Source organism: Bacillus rossius, chromosome 5 (genome assembly GCF_032445375.1).
Source record: "Bacillus rossius redtenbacheri isolate Brsri chromosome 5, Brsri_v3, whole genome shotgun sequence".
Lineage (NCBI taxonomy): Eukaryota > Metazoa > Arthropoda > Insecta > Phasmatodea > Bacillidae > Bacillus > Bacillus rossius.
The window spans coordinates 45,395,600-45,417,294 of record NC_086333.1 but is presented as its reverse complement, the minus strand read 5'-3'; the positions used below and the strand labels follow the sequence as shown (position 1 = coordinate 45,417,294).

Here is a 21,695-nt window from a genome sequence, read left to right as displayed (position 1 = left end):
GTAATAATTCATATAACAAACATGTGTAGATTTTGTTCTTCATTGCTTAAATTGAATTAATTAGCTACTTTTTGAACTTCTTGCTTTGTTTCCATTAAAAATGTTACTTTAGGTCTGCTACTGAAAGATTTGTAAAATAGAATTTACTAGCTAGTCATTTACTGATGCTTTCTTCTTCATAACAAAGATAGCATGAAAATTTTTGGGAAATACTTTAAATATAATTTAATATTTTGTGCAAACCTTTTATAATTCTTTAAATATAAAATAATATTTTATAAAAACATATTTATTACATGTAGTACGAACTTTTTTACGTTTGAGTAATATAACTGGAGTTGAAAAGTAAATAAAACTTTAATAAACCCAAAGTTACGCTGAAGTGAAATGGTTGATAGTACTAAGGTTTTATATTATAACCAATTTGCTTTAAGTATATACTTCCATCTTTTGAGACATTATAAGCAAAAAAATTTCGAATGGGTGACGAATAACTCAAAATACACACGCAGAGCCACCAAAGGTTTTTACAGAAAATATGAGTTTTACCGTGTAAACAAAATCTATCTCGAAAGAAGCGACAGATTAATTTTTCCTTCTACAAATCTTCTCAACTATTATATTTCAGTGTTTGGTTACTTCACGCTATCTGAAACTTTCTATGAAAGAATTTTTCTGATATGAAAAAAATATATATAAATTAATTTTGGAAAGATGTTTTGCGAATGCAAATGTCCAAGAAAACTCTAGCTTGCCACGTCACAAAGATACGAGGGAGCTACATTAGTATTTATGTGTATGTCCGGGGACATGGCGCCGGCGCATGGTGTCGAAGGTGGTGTCCACCATCTTTGATTGTGACGTCATGGTGGCTATCTTGGATTATCTCGACCTTGACCTCCAAAATTTGTCAAAATTTCCCCAAAATGACCCAAAATCCACAAAAATTACAAGTTATCTATAAAAAATTCCTGACCCAAAATCTCAAAAAATTTAGAAAATAAAAAATTTCTCTTCTTCGAGGGCAAAATCCCCGTTTTGAGGGAAAATTTCCCGTTTTAGTCCTCAAAAATGCCAACGGCTTGAAATGTCCATAGTGAGCCTTACGACAAGCCTCTGATACGTTTCTGACGACATCTTGGATTATGATGAAACCATTGCAATTTTTCGTTACGTCCCGCCATCTTGAATATCCGTAATTGTTAAGCTAGAAAATATTAAAAAAAGTTTTTTAATTCATAAGAAAATTTATTTAATAGAATTTTATTTAAAAAAGTATTTAAAAACACGGTTGCACATTTTGTTACGCTGACATCTTGGACGTGTATGAGACAATTGTTGTGCGTTTCGTTACGGACACCATCTTTACTTCTATTTCGTTGCAGTTTTCGTTATGCCTACCATCTAGATAATCCGTAATTAGTATAATCTATAAATGAAAAAAAATAAAATTGATAAAAAAAATTAATAAAAATTAATATAAAAACCCTCTGCTGTCTTGGATTATGACGTCACGGCCTACATAAATTTAAGATATGTAATTATTATCAGAAATTGTGTATGTTTTATTTTTATAACAAAATAATTAATTTAATTTTAATAAAGTAAAATTAAAACACACAAATACATCCTCGGTTCGAACCCGGCATGGTCCAAAAATAAAACAATAATGACAGATCCTTCCTCCACGGAAGCCGCCCGCAGACTGCCATTCCTCCACTAATGCCAAGGTATATATATAAAAATCCCTAGCTAGTATAACGTCATGTACAATATATTGATTTCATCTGCTGAAGTCCAACATCTTGTTTTCGTCTGCTAGAGTGCGCTACTACCATGTTAATTTTAATTTACCTGCTAGAGTGCAGTTATAATTTATTATTAGTGTGGGCGACATTTTGGAAATTCGTAGCTAGAATTATGTAGCTAGAAATTCGAGAAAAAGTTCCAAAAATCAACGATTATGTCATACACGTCCAAGATGTCGGGCACAAATAATGTGAAATGTTTCTAGAATCTAAGATGTCAACCGTAACGAAATGTGCAACATTGTTTTTAAATATATTTATTATAATTTTTGTAATAATTTTTTATATATTTTAAATTTTTTCCCTATTTTCTAGCATAAAAATTACGGATTTTCAAGATGGTGTGACGTGAAGAAAAGTTGCAACTGTTATGTCATAATCCAATATTTCGTCACAGGCTTATCGGAGGCTTGTCGATATGGAACTTAAGCCTCAATATGGACATTTCTAGCCGTTGGTATTTTTGAGGACTAAAACGGAAAGGCAATTTTTCCCTCGAAGTAAGAAATTTTTATTTTTTCGATTTTTGCGAGAATTTGTGATGGATTGTTTTTTTTTTTTTTTTTACAAAAAAACTGGAAATTTTGGGCAGATTTTGGCGAATTTTGTATGCATTTTTGTGTTATTTTGGGCTAATTAAAAAAATGTAATATATCAAGGTCAAAGGTCAAAGGTCATTCAAGATGAACGCCATGACGTCATAATCCAAGATGGTGGGCTCCTTCACCGACACCACGCGCCGGCACCATGTCCTCAGACATAAATTTATATACTACTAGCTACTATATTGTTAAAATTTGTCGCCTTTAATGTACGAAGAACATTGGTTACGAATTATCCCGAGATCTTCGTAAATTTATAAGTGATGAGTTTAATTATTTGTAGGAAGTTGGAATCTGACGCATAGTTCCTACGAACATCCATTTACCTGGAACTAGGAAGAAACTTTCGATTATTTTGCAGCTGCCAGGGGCCCAACTCCCCAGCTGTCTACAATCGTGTGCACAAAATAATATAAGTAAACACAAGGAGGGAGCTATAGCTTGGTAGAGCAGTCAGGGCGACACTGGCGATGCTAAGTTAAGTCAAAAGAAAACTGTTGGGTTCACAAGTAACTCAATAACAAGGTGGCATTTGTTCAAATTTAACATGAGCCTAGGTCGGTAATTCAATTGCAATAATTTCTTTCGGATTGACAGTATTACAAAGAATAAAAATAATTTATAATGCATAAAAACTAAATTATAATTTAAGGCAAACCCGTCTGTCTGGTCTGTTACAAACGTATAAATGTATATGGACATATATTTTGGTTTTAGACCTAAACAAATGACTATAAAGCACTTTAACACGATAAATAGCATAGCAATATATAAATCTTATGCATACCAACCGATAATAATCGCAAAACAATGATATTAGAGGTGCGCTAGCAATATTTGACTTTAAAGCAGGCTTTGTAAGATTATCAAAAACAATTAGCCACACAGACTACATATGCAAAAAGTCTAATCAAGGGAAGGAAAGCTTGTGGTAACATTCTAGGCTTTAGGGCAAACATATATACAGAGATGTTACGACACGCTAAAGGATTTTAACCAACACGAAGGTTATACTAGAAATGAAGAAACACACTAAATACGCAAAACATATAGAGCAGAAAAAAGGCGTATAATGCAAATTCAGCTAAATAGTGGACAATATCAAACACATTATCGCACTCAGCATAAGCAACAACGATTTCACGAGTCGTGCAATTAACAAGGATGAAATCTTTCAGAAATATGAACATGACTTCAGTCATACATTATAACGCGTAAAAGATTTTTTAAATAGCATTCCTGCTGCTTTACACAAAGCGTGAAACAGACAAGAGCACATGAAACAGGGCGTGACCGCGAACCCATTTAATTGAGAATGAGGTCATAATCAGTGCAAATAATATTACTTGGCCTAAATATTCCAACAGGAATTCTTACTGACGCTAGGCGGCCAGTTAATAAACGTTACAAACAAATTAGAAAATTCATCAACAAGCTGGTAAAAGGCGCACGGGACATTCCCATGTTAGCACGGTTACTTAACTCTTTTTCAGTAGCACGACAAAAATTTGATAGGCAATGTGCATCAAAATTTCAACAGAAAACAGAAACTTAAATTTGGAAGGTAGCAGTCGAAACAAAATTTAGAAAGATGACATTGGACATAAGCATGAATGGCTAAAAGTTAAGAGCGCAGCTACGATGCTCAAAACGCATCACTGTAGAACCTAATTACTATATACACTGTCCATGTCATGTCGGTCGCTATCGTCGCATGGGTGACTACCCAAGTTAATCAAGTTATGAGCTGCTGTATGAGTAAGAGCGATGCAATTATATTTCTTAACCTAACTTATCAATGTAAACACTCGCTTAAACACCCTAAGGAATCCTCACTTCGCCTGCGCAGAAATATCAGAAGGGGAAGTTTCAGATGCTATAAAAAAACACATGACATCACAGGGAGGGAGGAAAAGGAAGGAAGGCCTACGAAGGAGGGATTTCACCTTTGTTAGAGGTCGTCGACGGGCGGAGAAGCAACCACTTCAATTGTAGTTGCATTTTTTGTCAAACACATAATCGATAAAATTACTGTTACTTATAACTGACTGAGTAAACTATTAAAGTCTTATTGCTAAATTGCTGCAGCTTACCTTTGATAGAATCAAGCTCATCGTGTTGTGGGTGATATACACGGTCTTCTTTATCCTTCATGACACTCTCGCGAATGTACTGTTTGACCACAGACAGTAAAACAAGTAAGCACCATAAATCCATGAGTAAATTATATTAGTTATTGTAAGTTGTCATAAATAAAAAAAATATACATATATCACCTGGCATTAAAACAACAATACAAGAATAATAACAATATTGTTAAACTTTTATTTTGGAGAAATCTATATACCTCTTTATGTTTCGATTATAATAAATGAATAATTTATTTAAGTGTTGTGTGTTTATCATTTAAAAATTCAGTAGAATATCATTATTATTTATATATACATTCTGTTTAGCAAGTAACACTTACAAATGACCATTTATCTAATGATTTTAAAGAATCTTAATTGCGAGGGGAGCATCATAGAACTAAATTTCTTGTATTAAATATGAATCATGAATTCTTTGCATCTGTGTTGAATCAAATTCGATGGGGAACGTACTGTCTGAATCTAGTAACAGCTGAGTGGCGATATATCGACCGAGACCGTCGTGGGTGGACTGCAGCATCTACCTGGGCCCGAGACATGGCCCGGCCATCGGGAAGCCATTCACTGCAGTGGTTTAACTAGGGTGACTAGCGCCCCTGGCCAGAATTTAAAATGGCGCCCCCTCTTGGATTAAAATAGATGGGGAGCAGGGTTCAGTAACGCGAAACCGTCGCGGCGGCCATCCCTGCCACCAGCTTGCTACGCCACTGGTTCACTTTCCTGGTGGCTCTGTTCCTAGGCGCATCTCTTGTGTTCAATGGGGAGGAATATGAACTGAAAGGTGCCAACTTGGATCCAAAAGTTTTTAAAGCATTAGCAACATGTTTGCTGGGGCCATAATTCAGAGGTCTGTGGATCATTACCTCACACTGCTAACATTCTTGTGACACTCCTTCCAAATATATATTTATAAAACTCATAAATGCATGCTGAATATAATTAGAAATTAAAACTTATCTTTATTAAGAACATCTTCAATGTGTAAGTAGTGAAAGAAGGTAAAATTGAGAAATACTGACTCTTAATCAGGTCAGCAACTTGTAGATCGTTAAATGGGAAGGTGAAATGAATAGATGATATGCCATCACCTGCGGTCTCGAATTCGCGAACCAGGATGAGCCCAGTGATTGCTAGCAGGATTATTTAGTGAATTACGTTATGAGAGGGCGCCAGGCTAGCTGTTGGTGTTGAATGGGTCGTCGGCCCCAGCGTGGATCGAAACAATCGGGCAGTGAATCAATTTTACAGGTTTACCAGAGTTTCCAAATAACCTTGTTAATGTGTACTGTTCTTATACGGCAAACATAATTCTTCTCCCGGAGAATTATCTGTTGCTTGTTGTACTAGCTGGAACCTTGGGTTGATGCCACCACACACTTCACATATTCTTAAACACCCATACTATCAATGTTTGTGGGCACAATCGCGAATGTAGTCAGCCTAATCAGAACACACCATTTTTTTGTGGGACGGATCATACGCCCTAGGTCGCATCCTGTTGTCCACTGCCTGGTGGCGGTGTCGCAAACTTCCTCTGTGCAGACAGAGCGAGGGGTGCATTCCGCCAGCATGATCCAGTGCTGACAGGGTGGGACCAGGCTTTACCACCGCAGGAGGTACGACTACAAAAACCCCTCCCTAGAGAAGCCCAGGCTTACCCCGCGGTTGGTACCCCACGGCGGGGTTGCATATCTAGCACTTGCAGCAGGACAGAGTTGAGGGTGCCTAGATGTGGATGCCCTGTTGCCCGTGCGTCGTAGTTGATAGGGATGTCTTTCCCTCTCTGGACCACTTGGTGGCATGGACGCCATCAGGGTGTTGTAGTCCATTACAGTACCGCAGTCGCATCGGGCAGCGGCCCTTTCACTTGGACCTGCCCGCTCGCTGCTCGTCTGGCTCCTCCACTCGGATGCGAAATGTCGCATCTGCGAGTGTTGCATGGTGGCCCCATTCTCTTTGGGTTGGTATCAGACTCGGTTATACTTCTGGTCCATCTCGTTCCATTACACTGGGGACAATTTCGGGTAGTTGTTAGCCCTGTTCCTGGAGCTCCCGTGTAGCCATTTCTGTTATTGTGAGCCGGGAGTGTAGGGCCCCACCTCTTCGATGCTGGTGTGGTGTGGTGTTGGGGCTTGTATCTTCCTCCCTTCTTGGCGAAGAGTCTTCACCGATCGTTCCCTCTCCTTGATCGCGATCTCTGTGGCTGGTAATCCTCATCGGGCATCGGGTCATCAGCAGGGTCACTGTCTCCTTTTTTGTCTGGAGAATGCTCCCCCAGTAGCATCACTAGCCATAGGTCATCCCAGTGTATATTGTGGATTCGTCGGCCACACAGGTTCACCAGGTAGGACATGGCCCCCAAACGACGTTGGGCAGTGAGTCTGGCGCAGTAGTTGCACGGAGTTGCCAACAAGGAGTGGACTCACACGAACACTCGACTGCCAGCTCGTTATGCGGCTAGAGGTCGCGTGGTCTGGGGGGTTAGCTCCTGTGCATAGCTGGTCTGTTGCTGCCATGCAACTGTGTGTTCGGTTTCATTCCTCTGGTTGCACTCCTCTGCCCCTTTTCCTGAGTGCAGTATGCTGTGGGTAGCCCACTAGCCAGGCAATGGGAGATTATGGACCTGGACCATTTCCACCAGGGTCATACCAGTGGCTGCGTTCAAGCATCTCCGGACCCATAATAGTGCGTCGGCAACATGGCGGTCCCACTTAGCGTGGTCGTCACCGAGCTATAGCCATAGCTGTACCTTCAGCCCCTGGTTCCTGCTCTTGGTGTGGTTCGCCCTTGGGTAGTAGGCAGGTGTGGTGTGGTGGGCGATGTGCATCGTGCTAGACATGTTCTTCCATCGGGCCTCCAGGACCTGGTTACCATTGTGCATAAGGGCGGATTCTAGGTTCTAGGTAGCCTCACCGAGGGAGAAACTCGTGGGTTAGGATATCTATGATGGTCAATGCTCGCGCATTTCTGCAGGTGTAGGCTATTGTCCACCTGGTAAACATCTCTGTTACAACTACCAAGAAGTTCTTTCTCTGCAGCAAACATGAATATGGCCCCATGATGTCGAGATCGATGGTCTCAGAGTTTGTTGGTTGGCAGGGGAGTCACTATGCCAGTGACTTGTTCCTTGGGGGCAACCTCGAAGGCAGGGAGGGGACCGATTGAAGTATGCTAACCCGGGGTGAGAATCCTGACACGCATTGGGCCACCGGTAGTTTTGGCACCTCATCAATTATTGCCCGGGTGCATCGTGGTTGGGAAGTTGTCTCCAGCTGCTGGGTGGTCCATGTTCTGTCCCATGTGCTTTAGGTGCTTGTCGGTACCAGATTTATTGAAGGTTGTGTTCAGTTGCTACCACCTGTTGGACAAAGTCCTTTACTGTCGGCATGTGGCTTACTCGTAGGAAGGGGCTGTAACTGATCCCATAGTAACTTGTTTACCATGGGTAGTACTTGAATGAGGTCAATATCTGGTGAAATTCGTCTGAACAGTTGCAGTTAGCTTGCAATTAAGTTCTCGACCGGTTCTCCATCTCTCTGTTTGGTGCCGTAAAACTGTGATGCGCATTGTTCTAGAGGTGCTCCGGTGTTTAACCAGCATTTGAACATCTCTGTGAACTCCTGCCACGTGATGTCGAACCTTCCCTACATGTTCCACCTGTTCCAGTTGGTACTGTGCAGTGGTTCACTGGTCCTCTCCGCCCACTCACCTGTGGTAACCGGCAGTGTGCCAGTCGAGTTTCACTCTGTTGCAAGCATGCCTCCGGGTCCTCATGTGGGGCTCCGCTAAACTCTGGTAGTGTTAGCCAGCTCATTAGGATCGGGTTGGGGGTGGGATTGTCCAGTGGGTGGGCCGATGTCGGCAACTCCCTCAAGTGTGTCGTCCTCTCCATGACCTGGCAGGCGAGGTTGGTGGTTGAGTCTACTTCGCTGTTCGTCTGTGTTCCGATTTCGCGCTTCATGGTGTCCATGGGTTGCATTTTTGTTTCGGGTTGTAGGGGTCATGTTAGTTCGGTTCCTAGTTTTCCTCTCCAGATGTTGTCCCAGTTAATCTCGCACTGTTATGTTACTGGTTCACTTTTACCTTGCACGAGGATTGAATTCAATGGGCACATGAATGTGTCCTGACTTTGCAAGGGGCCCATCAGTATATCTATGTTCTGTGGTCTGAGCATTGCTGACACACCATTGGTATCTTACGTGGCAGCATTGTGTATGTTTATTCAGGGAATTAGGTTGTGCGCGGTTGCTCTGGTGACGTCGCTCAGCTGTTCACACGCCGAGTCTCAGCCTCGTGAGCTGGGAAAATGAGGAGTGGGGAAGGAGGGTGATTTGTGATAAAGTGACCTTGAAAAGGGGGAAGGAGGGTCCCAAAGTATTTCAGAGAGATGAAGCACGTGGAGAAGGAAGGGGTGATTAGTGAAGGGGGGGGCGTGCAATGCACATTAGGGGAGGGGTTTGCTAAATGGAGGAGGGAGAGAAAATGTGAGAAACCACAAGTGGAGAGGGGGGATTTTTTGTGGTCTCGTTTTGTCGCCGCTTCATCCGCCCTTGATTTCCTAGGTTGTCTAAAATGGCCATCTTTCGTTGAATTTCCGTAAATTTGCTTGATTTTGTCCTTGAATTTTTGCCACACGCAGGGGCGCCATTTGCCGTCACCCGCAGTTTCGGGTTCGAGACCCGCGATGAGCCCAGTGATTGCTGGCGGGATTATTTAGTGCATTGCATTATGAGAGGGTACCAGTCTAGCCGTTGTGGTTGAATGGATCGTCGGCCCCAGTTTGGATCACTGGACTCGCGGCGATCATTAATTTATTAACTTCTGGCAGTGAAACAATTTTATGGGTTTACCAGAGTTTCCAAATAAGCCTGTTAATGTGCGCTGTTCTTGCCCGGTAAGCATAATTCTTCTCCCGGAGAATTATCTGTTGCTTGTTGTATTAGCGGGAACCTTGGGTTGATGCCACCACACACTTCACATATTTCTTAACCACCCACACTTATCTACGTTAGTTGCCGTTAACATGTGCTGTAGAGCACAATCGCGAATGTAGTAGACAGCCTAATCAGGACACACCATTTGTTTTTTTTTCGTGGGGTGGAGCATCTGACGTAGGTCGCGTTCTGTTGTCTACTGCCTGACGGCGGCGTCGATACCTTCCTCCCTGCGAGCTGCGCGAGGGGTGCGTTCCACCAGCGGGATGCATTGTTAACGGGTGGAGACTGGGCTTTACCGCCACAGGAGGTACAACATCAGATAGATAAAAAACAGTTATCTCATAGTTTGTCTGTTACCCTTTAATAACTTAATGTTTGAAACCTTTATGAATTTAATTAAAGCATTGTAAACACCGAAGAATTAAAGAATGAACAGGGTAGGCAAAAAAGTTTTAAAAAAACTAGAAATGAGAATTTAGCTCAAGTAGTGAGGTCCACTTACTGATGTAGGAAATATCTCGAATTAACATCCCTGGTGGGCCGAGGAAGCAAAAATGGTAGATGACAAGGTGAGGACAAAGACACCGAAAAATACACTAAAGCACTGCATGTTGATATGAACGAAAATATAGGGACACTTACTTCCTTTTTATAATAACTACATCTCTTGTTCTCTTAAGAGAGACTTCCAACTAAACAAAAATATACAAGAACTGTAGGTCAGACTTTACACGAGGTTACTGAGAAACTGCCTGGAGATGGTTTATGAATCGCATAGTTAAAGTCGGTCATAGATTCAAGAAGATTTTGGTGGCTGAAGAAGTTAGTAAGAAAATGGATAGATGTTGTGCTGAGTTCAACATAGAAGCATAAGGGCCTGACATTAGTTGCCGAAGTGGCCGCGAGATAGTGCAAATGGTGTGAAAGTAAGCATAGTGGTTAAGCCAAATAGTTTCAACTTTGACCGACAAAAAGAGTGGAGTACAGTGGCAGCTTGGAGCCACGTGTGCTACAGATGGTATGTAATAGAAAGTTATATGGTCGATAAGTAAGTAATACTTAGTACTTATATTGACTAACATGTAATGTGACATTGCAGAAAGGTTGGAGAGGGCCCAATACAAATCTTACATCATAAGAAATTAGGGAGGGAGGTAATTTTTGCTATGATAGTTCGTAGAAGAGCAAAAAAAAAGGCGTAGGCGTGGGTAACAAAAGCTGGGGTAGGACAATTTTAATGGTGAGTCCAGTACGAAAGCTGAGTAGAAACACTGCGCCGGTGTCTTATCGCACATGCCAAATATGTAGCTGGCATAAGTCATGGAGGCATGTCTTAAAGTGTAGTGCCTGCACGGGGCACTTGACATGGTATGTGCTGGCAGGCGGGGAAAACGTGAAGTGTGCCGGGAATAAGAGCCTAACTGGTATACAGCCGTCAAGTCCTAAAAAATTAGCGGCAGTCGAACTGCCTGCGGAATGTTATAGTTGGAAGGCCAAACCGAACAATAATCAAGTTGTTTTATATTATGAAAAGCGTAATACGATTCTCTTTTTTACAATTTACTTGATAAAAAAATGTTTAACTTTACCAATAAACTAATTTGCGGCACATACTCTCCCACTGAAATGCAGAGCCCAGGGTCACAGACATAAGGAAAAAAATGTGGCTCCATTAAAGCATAGTATATAATTTAGTTGATTGCCTGAAGTCAATAGTGACTGCCTGCTTCAAATGGTTTTCCCTGTGAAGTTATTACCATTTGTTACTGAATTTAAATCAGGTAATCACATAACTGTGATAATACTATTAATATACATAGTAGCAGTTTTTAATCTCTTAATTCGTGGATTATGCCTTGACAAAAGTACATTCCCAATATCAAATGTTAAAAAAATTGTTTTGGTAGGAAAACCTTTGAAACAACATGGCATCTTTCGGTTGCTTATCTCCCCCTAAACAACTCGGGCATGCGGCCAGGGTCAATGCTTACGCAGCCAGTTCCCTCGCTGGCGCAGCGGCGGTTAGGCCTGGGGCTCCGAGCACTTCCCTGAGGACTTCGCTGAAGACGCATCGTCTTCCGCGGCCCGCATGTGCGAGGCTTGAAACCTAGTTCCGACACGGCGATAAATCACGCGGTTTCCCGCACGGGTCTTAGTTACACGAGCATCTTCATGCTCATTTAGACATAACCGTGTGGTTAGTCAAACATGCAGTTACTGCATCTCAACCGCCATAAAATACAGTATGTTCATAAAATAGTAACCCAGTTATATTATTTAATAGTATCAACTGTAAGCATTGTAGAATGTTGGTTCAAGGTCACGTTTAAAGAGTTTCTTAACAGTGGATACTGCTTTGTCGTTTTCTCGCTTGCAACACAAAATAAAGGCTCTTTTCCCAATTAATAGAGGGTGAACCGGTAAACTTTATTTGGCAACAGGTTGGGGGCACTCTTTATTTGAATCTCTTTGCACGAGAGTGGTTGAACATTGAAGTCCCTGACTATTGGATCGGTCAAAATGGTCGATATTATAGAGCTTTTTTTTTCTCTGGCCTCTACATTAACCTGACATAACGGCATGCGATTTATCCTTTGGGGCTTTATAAAAGATCATGTCTACGTTCCTCCGCTACTTAATGATTTGCCATAGTTCAATCACAGATTTGAAGAAGCTATTGCTGCCATTACTTCAAACATGTTAACTAAAGTGTGGGAAGAATTAGACTTTAGGTTGGATTTGTGCAGTGTAACTTAAGGTGCGCATATTAACATATTTAATAAAAAAATAGGTTATTGTACCTTAAATTTGATGTATTATTTCTTGTAAATATCTAAATTAAATTGTTTACATATACTTTGAAACTGGGACATTCTTTTATGGACATCTGTCTGCTATGGAATCCTACGAGAGCGTTCAGTTGCGTTGCGGGCACCACGTGGTTCAGACGTCTCAACACCACGAGTTCGCAATAGATCGCTTCGACACTGAATTATTTAGTAATGAATTGTAGGAAAGACCTGCATGGTGGGATCTTCGGAGAGATGATTATTTCAATAAAAGTTGCAAAGAAACCGAGATTGGCAGAAGTTGGTGGAATAACATTATTGAGTTTCTAAAATATCCAAAGAATTTTTCTAAATGTATTCTTAATTTATAATATACCATTACGAGTTGGCAATGAACGAGTCGAGCACTTAATATTGTATGCATCTAATACTGTCATTTTCTTTCTCTCTCTTTTTATCAGCTACCGGAGTAAAAATAGTATTTATTATTCGACTTCCATTTCGAAGCTGACATTATTCGCCACACACCGCGCACGCCAGTCGCTTACTAACCGCGGTCGGACAGATAGGCTGCCATTTTGCTGTTCAAACAGCATGGTTTTCAAACGCGCGGGCTCTACGTGTCTGAACCGGTCCTAACACAACCGTCTACTTCGCCTCACAACAATCTGCCCTAAGTTGATTAAAGAGCATGCCCTCGGTGTTGGAGGGTTGGACATGAATCCCTTCTGCCTTGGTTCTTTGACAGTAGGAAACTTAGTGGGGTTGAAGTATCTTCAATACGGTAGAAATTACAAAATGTAGACGATTTAACGTTATGAGGTGCCTGTAATGTCCTGCTGACTTACATCCTGCTTGATGTGCAGTGACGATATTTGTATGTGAAAATCGAATGCCTAGCAGGTTGACAACTTACTAGCCAACACTATTCTAGATCTTTCTTCTGACAAGGTCTTGTTTTTCGAAACGCGACCACACCAGAGGTGGTACGCGTGCACACTCAGTTGTTAACACTTCCATGTAATTTCAACCGTTAACTAGAATTTCCAAAAAATATAGTTTGGACATGAAATAATTATTTTACTTTAATATTAAAAAAACTTTAACATAAATCATTTGCTCCCTCCCAATAAATTTAACTTTTATCCTATTGCCTAACACAAAAAAAAATCTTATACATTAAAAATCACATATTAATTATTATATTAAGTATAAATATTCTTATTGAAATAATTTACTTAAGGCTAAACTATAAGTATATATTTTTAATACCAAGATATTATTCTAAACCCCTTATAATGTGCAGGATTTTGGGTAGGTTGTTTCATCTTTAAAAGTTATTTTAAGATTAAAATATTACCTAAGATAAGATTAAAATCATAGATATTCTATGTTTGCAGCTGCAGTCTTCCTAGGTTTAAGTTGAAGTTGCTGAGATATAGAATTTCATGTCTATAGACAAAATTATTTTACAGATTGTGCTGTAAATCGTGCAAAACAATGTTCTAGAGAAGGAATTTATTGTAAAATTTCGCACAGAAGTAATTGTAACATTTCTCTATAGATGTTCCATAAAATATACTTAATGTTTTAAGTCTTACGTACGAAAACATTACCGCAGTGCATCGTCATGTTTCATAATATTTATGTTTACATTAAAAAATCGTTTAAATATTTTGTACTTGTATGCATTCTTTCGCTACGTGTTGATTGGCCTAACCAACGTTTCATGTAGGAAAGTGTAGGCACCAAACTTTATTTATTCTATGGTAGGTACCATAGATGTTGGTCGCAGAATAAATATATATTAATGCACTTTTCAGACGGCACTGTACCGTTGCATTCAACACAGGGCAGGCTTCGCTAGAGAAAAAAAAATTGGTTAATATGATAAAACTTTGTAAATTATAATATTTCGTGATTTTGAACAATGTTATGACAAATAATTTAGCCAACAAGTGTGACTTAAAAGCCTTAATATACCAGAGACTTATCTCGACGCTGTTTGCCATTAGGCTATGTAATATATTAGCAAGTCTTGGAAGTTATGACTGAATTGTTTAGTTGTGAGTTTTAACGACCGCAGTGACGTTATGCAAAACGTAAACACCAAACAGTTGAACGAACATGAACGAGCTTAGGGTTTCATCCTGCTAACAATCGACTGGCGCAACCAACCACAGATATGATCCATCCACCCGTCCGTTGAAAGTATGAGCTTGCCCAACTTTCGTAGGGTGGACGGGCGAATGTAATTTTTCGGGCCATCCGATTGGCGGCAAGTACGTGATTTAAGGCACTCGTGGATCGAGGGGGGGGGGGGAGGGCCATAGGAGCATGCCCCCCCCCCCCCTGAACACTGAATTTTTTTTTATTGTTCTCCTAATTCCTTATCATAGTTCACCAAACTTAATTAAGTATTATTTTGCTGCAGTGCTATATATAACATGACTGTTTGAACCACAAATAATACGTACTAAATATTTATATTATAAATTTACTAAAATTGTATTAGAAAATTTAATTTGGCCCTTCCCCCCCTGGCCCGCATTCTGGATCCACCCTTGATTGAAAGACGATGGTGACATGGGCGAGGAGAACTGAGCCTCTACTCACCCAGAGGTCTTGCGTGATGGATCTGAGAAGGCTGTTCTCATTGGACATCTCCAGCTGCAGGTGCGTGAAGCTGCCAATGATGTAGCCGCTCGCGCAGACCAGTGCGCCGAGGAGCAAAACGCCGTGTCCCAGCATTCCTCCGCGACAGTCCCAGTGTGTCTATTACGATAGTTCACGTAAAAAAAAAAAAAAAAAAGTTAAGTCTTTCAGTAATCATCGCTGATGATTATACTTTTAACCTCGGCAAGGCGCAAATTCATGTTTATTTTTTTCATGTTGTTCATTTTGCAAATAAACTTACAATATGAAATTAGGACAATAAATTTAAAGTAGAGTTTTTTTATTTAAAACAGAGCGTAATAAATATACTGATAAATAAAATATTCGTTTGTCAAGTACACAACAAAATATCTAGACGCGAATCACACACGTACTATCTGCGTGCGCCGCTAAAATTCGCTGCCTTAATCGTAAACGTTGCTTGACACCATCACCCACAGATGAGAGAACGAAACAAACAAGAAATTTCAAACTCTTAGAAACGGCTCCGATAAAAGTGAAAAAGGACTTGGAGAACCCTAAACTCCGGCTTTGGACCAGGTTTTCGACAAGTAATTTTATTAAAATATTGCCCAACTTGCTAAAATTCATCAAACCGTCAATACTTTAAAGTTCCCGCTCACGTTAGAAGTTATACTTCACTGGCATTACTAAAATATTAACCCGAAACTTTTTAAATCACATAATTTAAAACTACGTATATATTTGTATATTTTATTTTGCTTAAATGACTGAAATCAGTCTGTAAATAATTACTAAAACCCTAATGCTAATTTTTTTAGGTATTTTAATACTTGATATTACTATGACTATTTGTGTTTACCAGACATATTCCTGGGTAATTTCACTATCATAAAGTTTTATTTGGCACACAAATACGTTTTGTTATGTACCCTTATGTTTACGAAAGTGACTATAAACCGGTTTATGTTGCTACAAGTGGCTCCGCCATCTTTGTATACATTTCCGTTCGTCGACTTCAGTTCCATTTTCACGAAGTTACTCCTGCCAAATGCCATATACCGAGAGCTAAGATGTTTACACATCACTAATGGTAACATAGGCAAGGGCGAAAATCTGTAGGATTCGGCTTCCCAAGAGTATTGCGCGTGAGGTAACCAATACAGCTGTACCGATTCACAAATTTTTCCGATATGCCGATAAAACTGTTGCCGATTCACGGATTCCGAACTGATACAGTAAAAAAAAACAGATTTTGTTTAAACATTTTTTATACTTTTGTTAGATTACCCCTAATAACTCATTCTAAGAAAAGCATGCAATGCAAATGCATAGGTATTTTAGTTTATAAACGGAACTTAACCTCTCCTTTTAACTCGTATTTTTAGCTTGTTTTCATTGTTGATGACCCGTTAGTTGTTTAGTGGAACATTAATTTACTAATGGAGGCTGGAAAATTTAGTTATGAAATAAATAATTTCATAAAATAAGATTATTTAATAATAGGTAACTGAAATATATTGATTCACAAAATTCAAAGTTAAAAAAAATGAATTTAAAATGTGAAACGAGACTTTGTACTTGTTTACAATTCAAGAACGGGAATTCCAATACCATTTTAACGCGTGCGGCGGCGAAAATTTACTGTACCAAACATTTAGGCCTATATGTAAATGCGTTTCATGTGGTCGCTTTGCATGGAAAACAGAAAAATTAACTTACATTATGTGAAGTTCTATATTATTTAGTTATTATTTTTATTCAATTTTTAAATCTATACGTAAGTTACTTATAAAAAGTCTCCGTCACGATATTACGAACATTTCTTTGCAGTCCAAGCTATTGGTATTTCCAGTTTTTGTAGTGATAGCCATGCTCTAAATAAAGCACGTTATTGTACTATATAACTTTACCGTACTGGTGATATATTTATTTACAATGCAATATATTCAAGAACGTTATTAAAAGATAGGATTTTTAAGTTTGATATGCATGCTGGCATACGTAGCTAAGAAATGATGCGATTTCAAAATATATAGTAGTACTAAAAGTGAATATTGTAGGTACTTGTATATTTTTATTTTATGACAGGAACTTTCATTTTTCAATAATATCGGCCGAAAATTAACGAGCGTATCGTGAATCGGCAGAAACGCCGATTGAACTAAATATCGGCCAAATCGGCCCCTGCCGAATCGTATCGGTACAGCTCTAGTAACCAACACGTCACCTACCTTACTGGGCTCTCTAGACGTATACAAAATGCTCGTAAACCGAAACCGTGCAAAGTTACAGACGCTAACTGTAGCGCGCAAATTTGAATTTTGCGCGCATCGAGGCACTACTACACTGGCTGGCTAGCGCAGTGACGTTCAAACTCTTTGTGGGAAGCAGCGACGAGCCGGTCTCTGACGTTTAGAGTTATCCTGGTCAATAACAACCTTCGTGGTGAAATTCCCAGTTTCAGTCAGTCGCTGGTTTATTAAGGTTTTCCTATTCGATACACGTCGATTGTTAAAGCGCACCTGCGTAAATGCGTACTGCTTCGTGATTTTGCTGTTTGTCAAATATTTAATCGAAACCATTAGAATGAAATTTATAAGCAGATTTATTTTACCGATACAGTCACCAAATTGTTTTGGAGAAACTTATTTTGTTTGGACTCAATGCAAATTTTAATTTTTATGTATTTATATTTATCAACAACTACTTAGTTTTGAGCAAAGAAGATTTGATTCTGCTTTGTTTAGTTAAGCATTCATTGGCGTTGTAATTAACTCAAAACAAAATTGTATAAAGACAAATGCACTAACATCTTAATAAAGTATGTTTTCAGTGTATGAAAGCCACTCACCTTATAATTCTAAACTCTGATGTTCTGAACCCGGTTCACACTAACATTACCCAAAAGCGAGGCGTGTCGTTGTATTTATAAAGATCGTTGGCTTGTGCATGTTATCGTTCAACTGTGATAACCTTTTCAAAGGTCATTTTCGCCTTGCTCTGCGCAAGTTGAGAATCACATTGACGAAACACGTGTTTAGACTTGAGGAAAATCTGTGGGTTTTATCTGGAACGCTATGTCGGAAAACATTCCGCGGAAAATATCTGCGGCAGTCTTTAATTCTCAGAGCTGAGAAGTTTGTTTGTTCCGATCGCTGTTGTGGTAGTTAAGGGGCCCGCCTCGTCAGGGGTGTATGTGTGTTAGTGAGGCGGGATAATAAGCGCGACTCTCGCTGGTGCTTCTAGCGCGGTATAGCCTCTAAGCGCAAGGCTCTGAACTGCCGCGCAGTCTTCTAGTCGCCACAGGATAACTGTGAAATTTGAGCGTTGACCGTAACATTAAATTGCGGGGAAATTAAGATAAAGGTGTAATGCAAGTCCCTTAAGTGCTTTCAAGAATCTGTACCACTTGTTTTACACCTAAAAATTACTCTGAAAACATGCGTTTCAGCCATTTTAACTCTTCTAGAAATACAGTTTAAAAACATGATCCAAAATTAAAAGTACTTTTCGGGCCTCAGCTAACTCTTAAATGCTTTTCGTAAACATACCCCACTCGGATATCTTGAGTAGTTTTGAAATCGCGTTGTTTTTCCTGAAGCTCTGCACACCGTGTGTGTGACCAGGTAGGCGGGCCCCTTAAGGGCGCGGTTAAAGTCGAAACATTATTTTGTGTTCCGAAACATTATTTTGCAATCGTGATGTCATTAGGGGTCTCAAAGCGATGTCCCCCACTACTCCGCGCGCTTGTATTTAGGCTAGGGCCGGTCCTAGCGCGGTTCAGTCGCGAGAGAGTCGTCTAGCGGGGAGGTTCGTGTCGCTTCTCTATTTGGCCTTGAAACCGGAGCGCGCGAGCTCTGGGAAAACTCCCTTCTCCCCCCATCCATGAGTGCCTATCGCCTCCGCGCAGCGTTGTCAGCTTGCTTAATATAAACGGGTATAAAATATCTTCAGCCAAAATTGGTGAATGAACCATGGCAGTTGGTTGTCATGTTAACACTAAATTGCTAGAAAACCCAATTCAAAGGTAAAACATATCCTACTCTAGATAAAAGCCCATGGTTAAGGAAGAGAAGGGGAAGATTTTTGTAATGTCATATGGAATAGAGACTTGCAAAATTCGCATATTTTTTTCTGGTGCCAGGTTTGCCTCCAAAAACGTGTGCACAATCAAATAGCTGACTTGCATATGTTTATGGCTGCTCTACTTTTAAACTTATATCCAGGAAGCATACGCATTATTAGAGTTTTTTTTAGGTATTTGTCATTGGTTCATAATTTTTCCGGGCTTTTAAAAACCCCAGTGATCCAATGACAAGGGCTGTTCAAGGGTACAACGATATGCATTCTGAACTGCTGCAAAAAAAAACGCGAATTCCACATGTCTCCAATAATGATACACACGAAGTGAAATTACAATATACCAACGACTTGCGTAGGCCTATAAGTCAAGGATTACGCAATGGAAATACCGAAGCTTATCAATGGAGTGATAAAACCGACAATTTTTTGGAAATGTGCCTGGACTGAAATGTGCACCGAAATGTGTCTGAACAAAAACCAAGGATGGTTGTTTTTTTTAAAACTATTATTTAACGTATTACGTTCAACAGCCATTATTTTACTAACGCTCCAAGACGCGATCTTCTCTCCTGGCTAAGTTTGCGGGTTTTGTGCAATTTGCGACAATTTTTCGGCTAAAGTATGGTCCGCTTAATGTCTGTCATCCAAATGGATTTTTTTTGAATATGAAATATCATGCTCTTCGCACACTCTGTCTAAAATATGTATGCCTGGGTCTTCACGAGATAGACTTTTCGCAAGTTTGGTACTGGGTCTGCAGTACTGATAAGATGGCAAATGTAACTCGAAAGGCAATTTATTTATGACTAAGTTAAAAAGTACTTTACCTTTTACCTTCCTTCCTGCACGACACATATCAGCATAATGACTTTGTGATGTATAAATACACTGTTTTATAGTTTCCGTGCTTTATTCGTAAAAATGGAAGTAGTCCCGAAACATGCTAGTCTACTGATTGAAATTATTCACGTTGATTTGATAAATAAACGGAATCAGTGTCATGGCTATTCGTTGCCAAATATATAAGATGTATAATTGCCGGACCCTCAAATATTGGAAAGACCTTTATTTTACTATCGCTTGCCCAGAATCCTAACGGAGTGTGTTTCGAGAATATTTATTTGTACAGAAAGAGTCTGGAACAGACAAAGTATAATCGTCTCGACAGAGCCGGCCAGCAGGATTGAGGGTTGCATTCCAGATGTGACCATGAGGGAGGTCACCCTAATGAGATGTGTTAGTGGCGCACCTGCACGTAGCACATCCCACCATGCCTCGACAGAGCCTGCTGGCGAGAAACGAGGCATTTCTGGCGCGTGTGGCGATCATGGGAGAGCTAGCTTCCTCAAGGGTGTGGCCAGATAGAGACACCTTAGCTGTACCAGTGGCGAATTCAGGAAGATGTTTCGGGATGCAGATAAAACATTTTGACTACAGCTGCAGAGATATTCTAGTATGGTCCTGGTTATGAAGTTAACACTATATATGCATATATAGCACATATATATTTAATATTAAGCTATATGTCTTTTTATTGAACATGTAAATACTTATTATTTAATAAAATTACTTTATGCTTATCAACACATAATTTTATTATTACTTACCACAAGATAAATATAACTTTTAAAAACACTAAAGAAATATATCTAAACATATGCCTATAACATACTGAACATCTTATGCCTATTTGCTACAGCAATTTAACAAATTATTATGATTTAAAAGCAAACACATTACACATAATAAGAGGTATAAAATGAATGAAGACCTTTATTACTATCGGTATTAAAACTTTAGTAAGTGAAATACTTAGAAAAAAAAATTGGTTGTCTGTAAAGTCGGTTTACGGACGATAGTTTAACGTGACAACGTCATAACAAAACATTGATGAAATGATTGATCCAGAAGAAAAGGAAATATCATATTCGGCCTGAGACTGAGCCGTAATAGGTTTTTGCAACCAAACCATTTAGGCATTAAAAATATGATATTCTTTGAGGAAGAAATTTTTTTCTATTTTTTTGTATGATAAAATCTACCACTGCATACTGTTATGAATAAAATTGAATCATTTTTATAGAATTATCACTATTTTTTATGGATACAAAGAAGTGAAATGAAATCTACAATTTAATTGATAAATTTACTTTTATTTGCATTCATTAATTCAAATATTTTTATTACTTTTGTAATGTCGCGCGCGCCGTATTTATTTTTACAAGTACAAATAAAGTATCGCCGTGGCCGGGATTCGATCCGTCAACCTTTAGATTGGTAATCAGCGATGCTAACCGCACGGCCACGAGGCCATATTGGAAACAATTGTTTCAGATGTTATATATATATATATATATATATATATATATATATATATATATATATATATATATATATATAAAACCTTGTTTTGTGTTGTGGAAGTTTTAAAAACGTATGTAGTCCGCCCATTTTTATAAGAAGATTTTATAACAAATACACATCCCAAATACACAAAACTTATTTATAATGTGTTACAATATTTTTTAAAACATTGTGCAGAAGATCCCGGGTGTAATTTGAATTATTATGTGTAACTGTAAAACACCATTGTTCGTTAAAAATGTATTTGAATATTTAACATTGTTTTTAAATAACCGTGCCGATTGTGCTGAAAATCGGTGGACGATCGTTAAATTACATAATA

At 39.2% G+C, this 21,695-nt stretch overlaps 1 protein-coding gene across 2 annotated transcripts in view; it reads right to left on the bottom strand.

The window, feature by feature from the left end:
* Positions 1 to 17,867, bottom strand: part of LOC134531761 (macrophage mannose receptor 1) — a 72,033-nt gene extending 54,166 nt beyond the window's left edge. For both annotated transcript variants that reach the window (XM_063367643.1, XM_063367645.1), the window contains exons 1-3: positions 17,778 to 17,867; positions 14,903 to 15,061; positions 4,504 to 4,582 (exon numbers count right to left, since the gene is read on the bottom strand). In XM_063367643.1, coding sequence (XP_063223713.1) covers positions 4,504 to 4,582; positions 14,903 to 15,037 — 214 coding nt within the window. In that variant the 5' untranslated portion in view covers positions 15,038 to 15,061; positions 17,778 to 17,867. The remainder of the gene's footprint in view (positions 1 to 4,503; positions 4,583 to 14,902; positions 15,062 to 17,777) is intronic.
* Between the last annotated feature and the right edge of the window lie 3,828 nt (positions 17,868 to 21,695).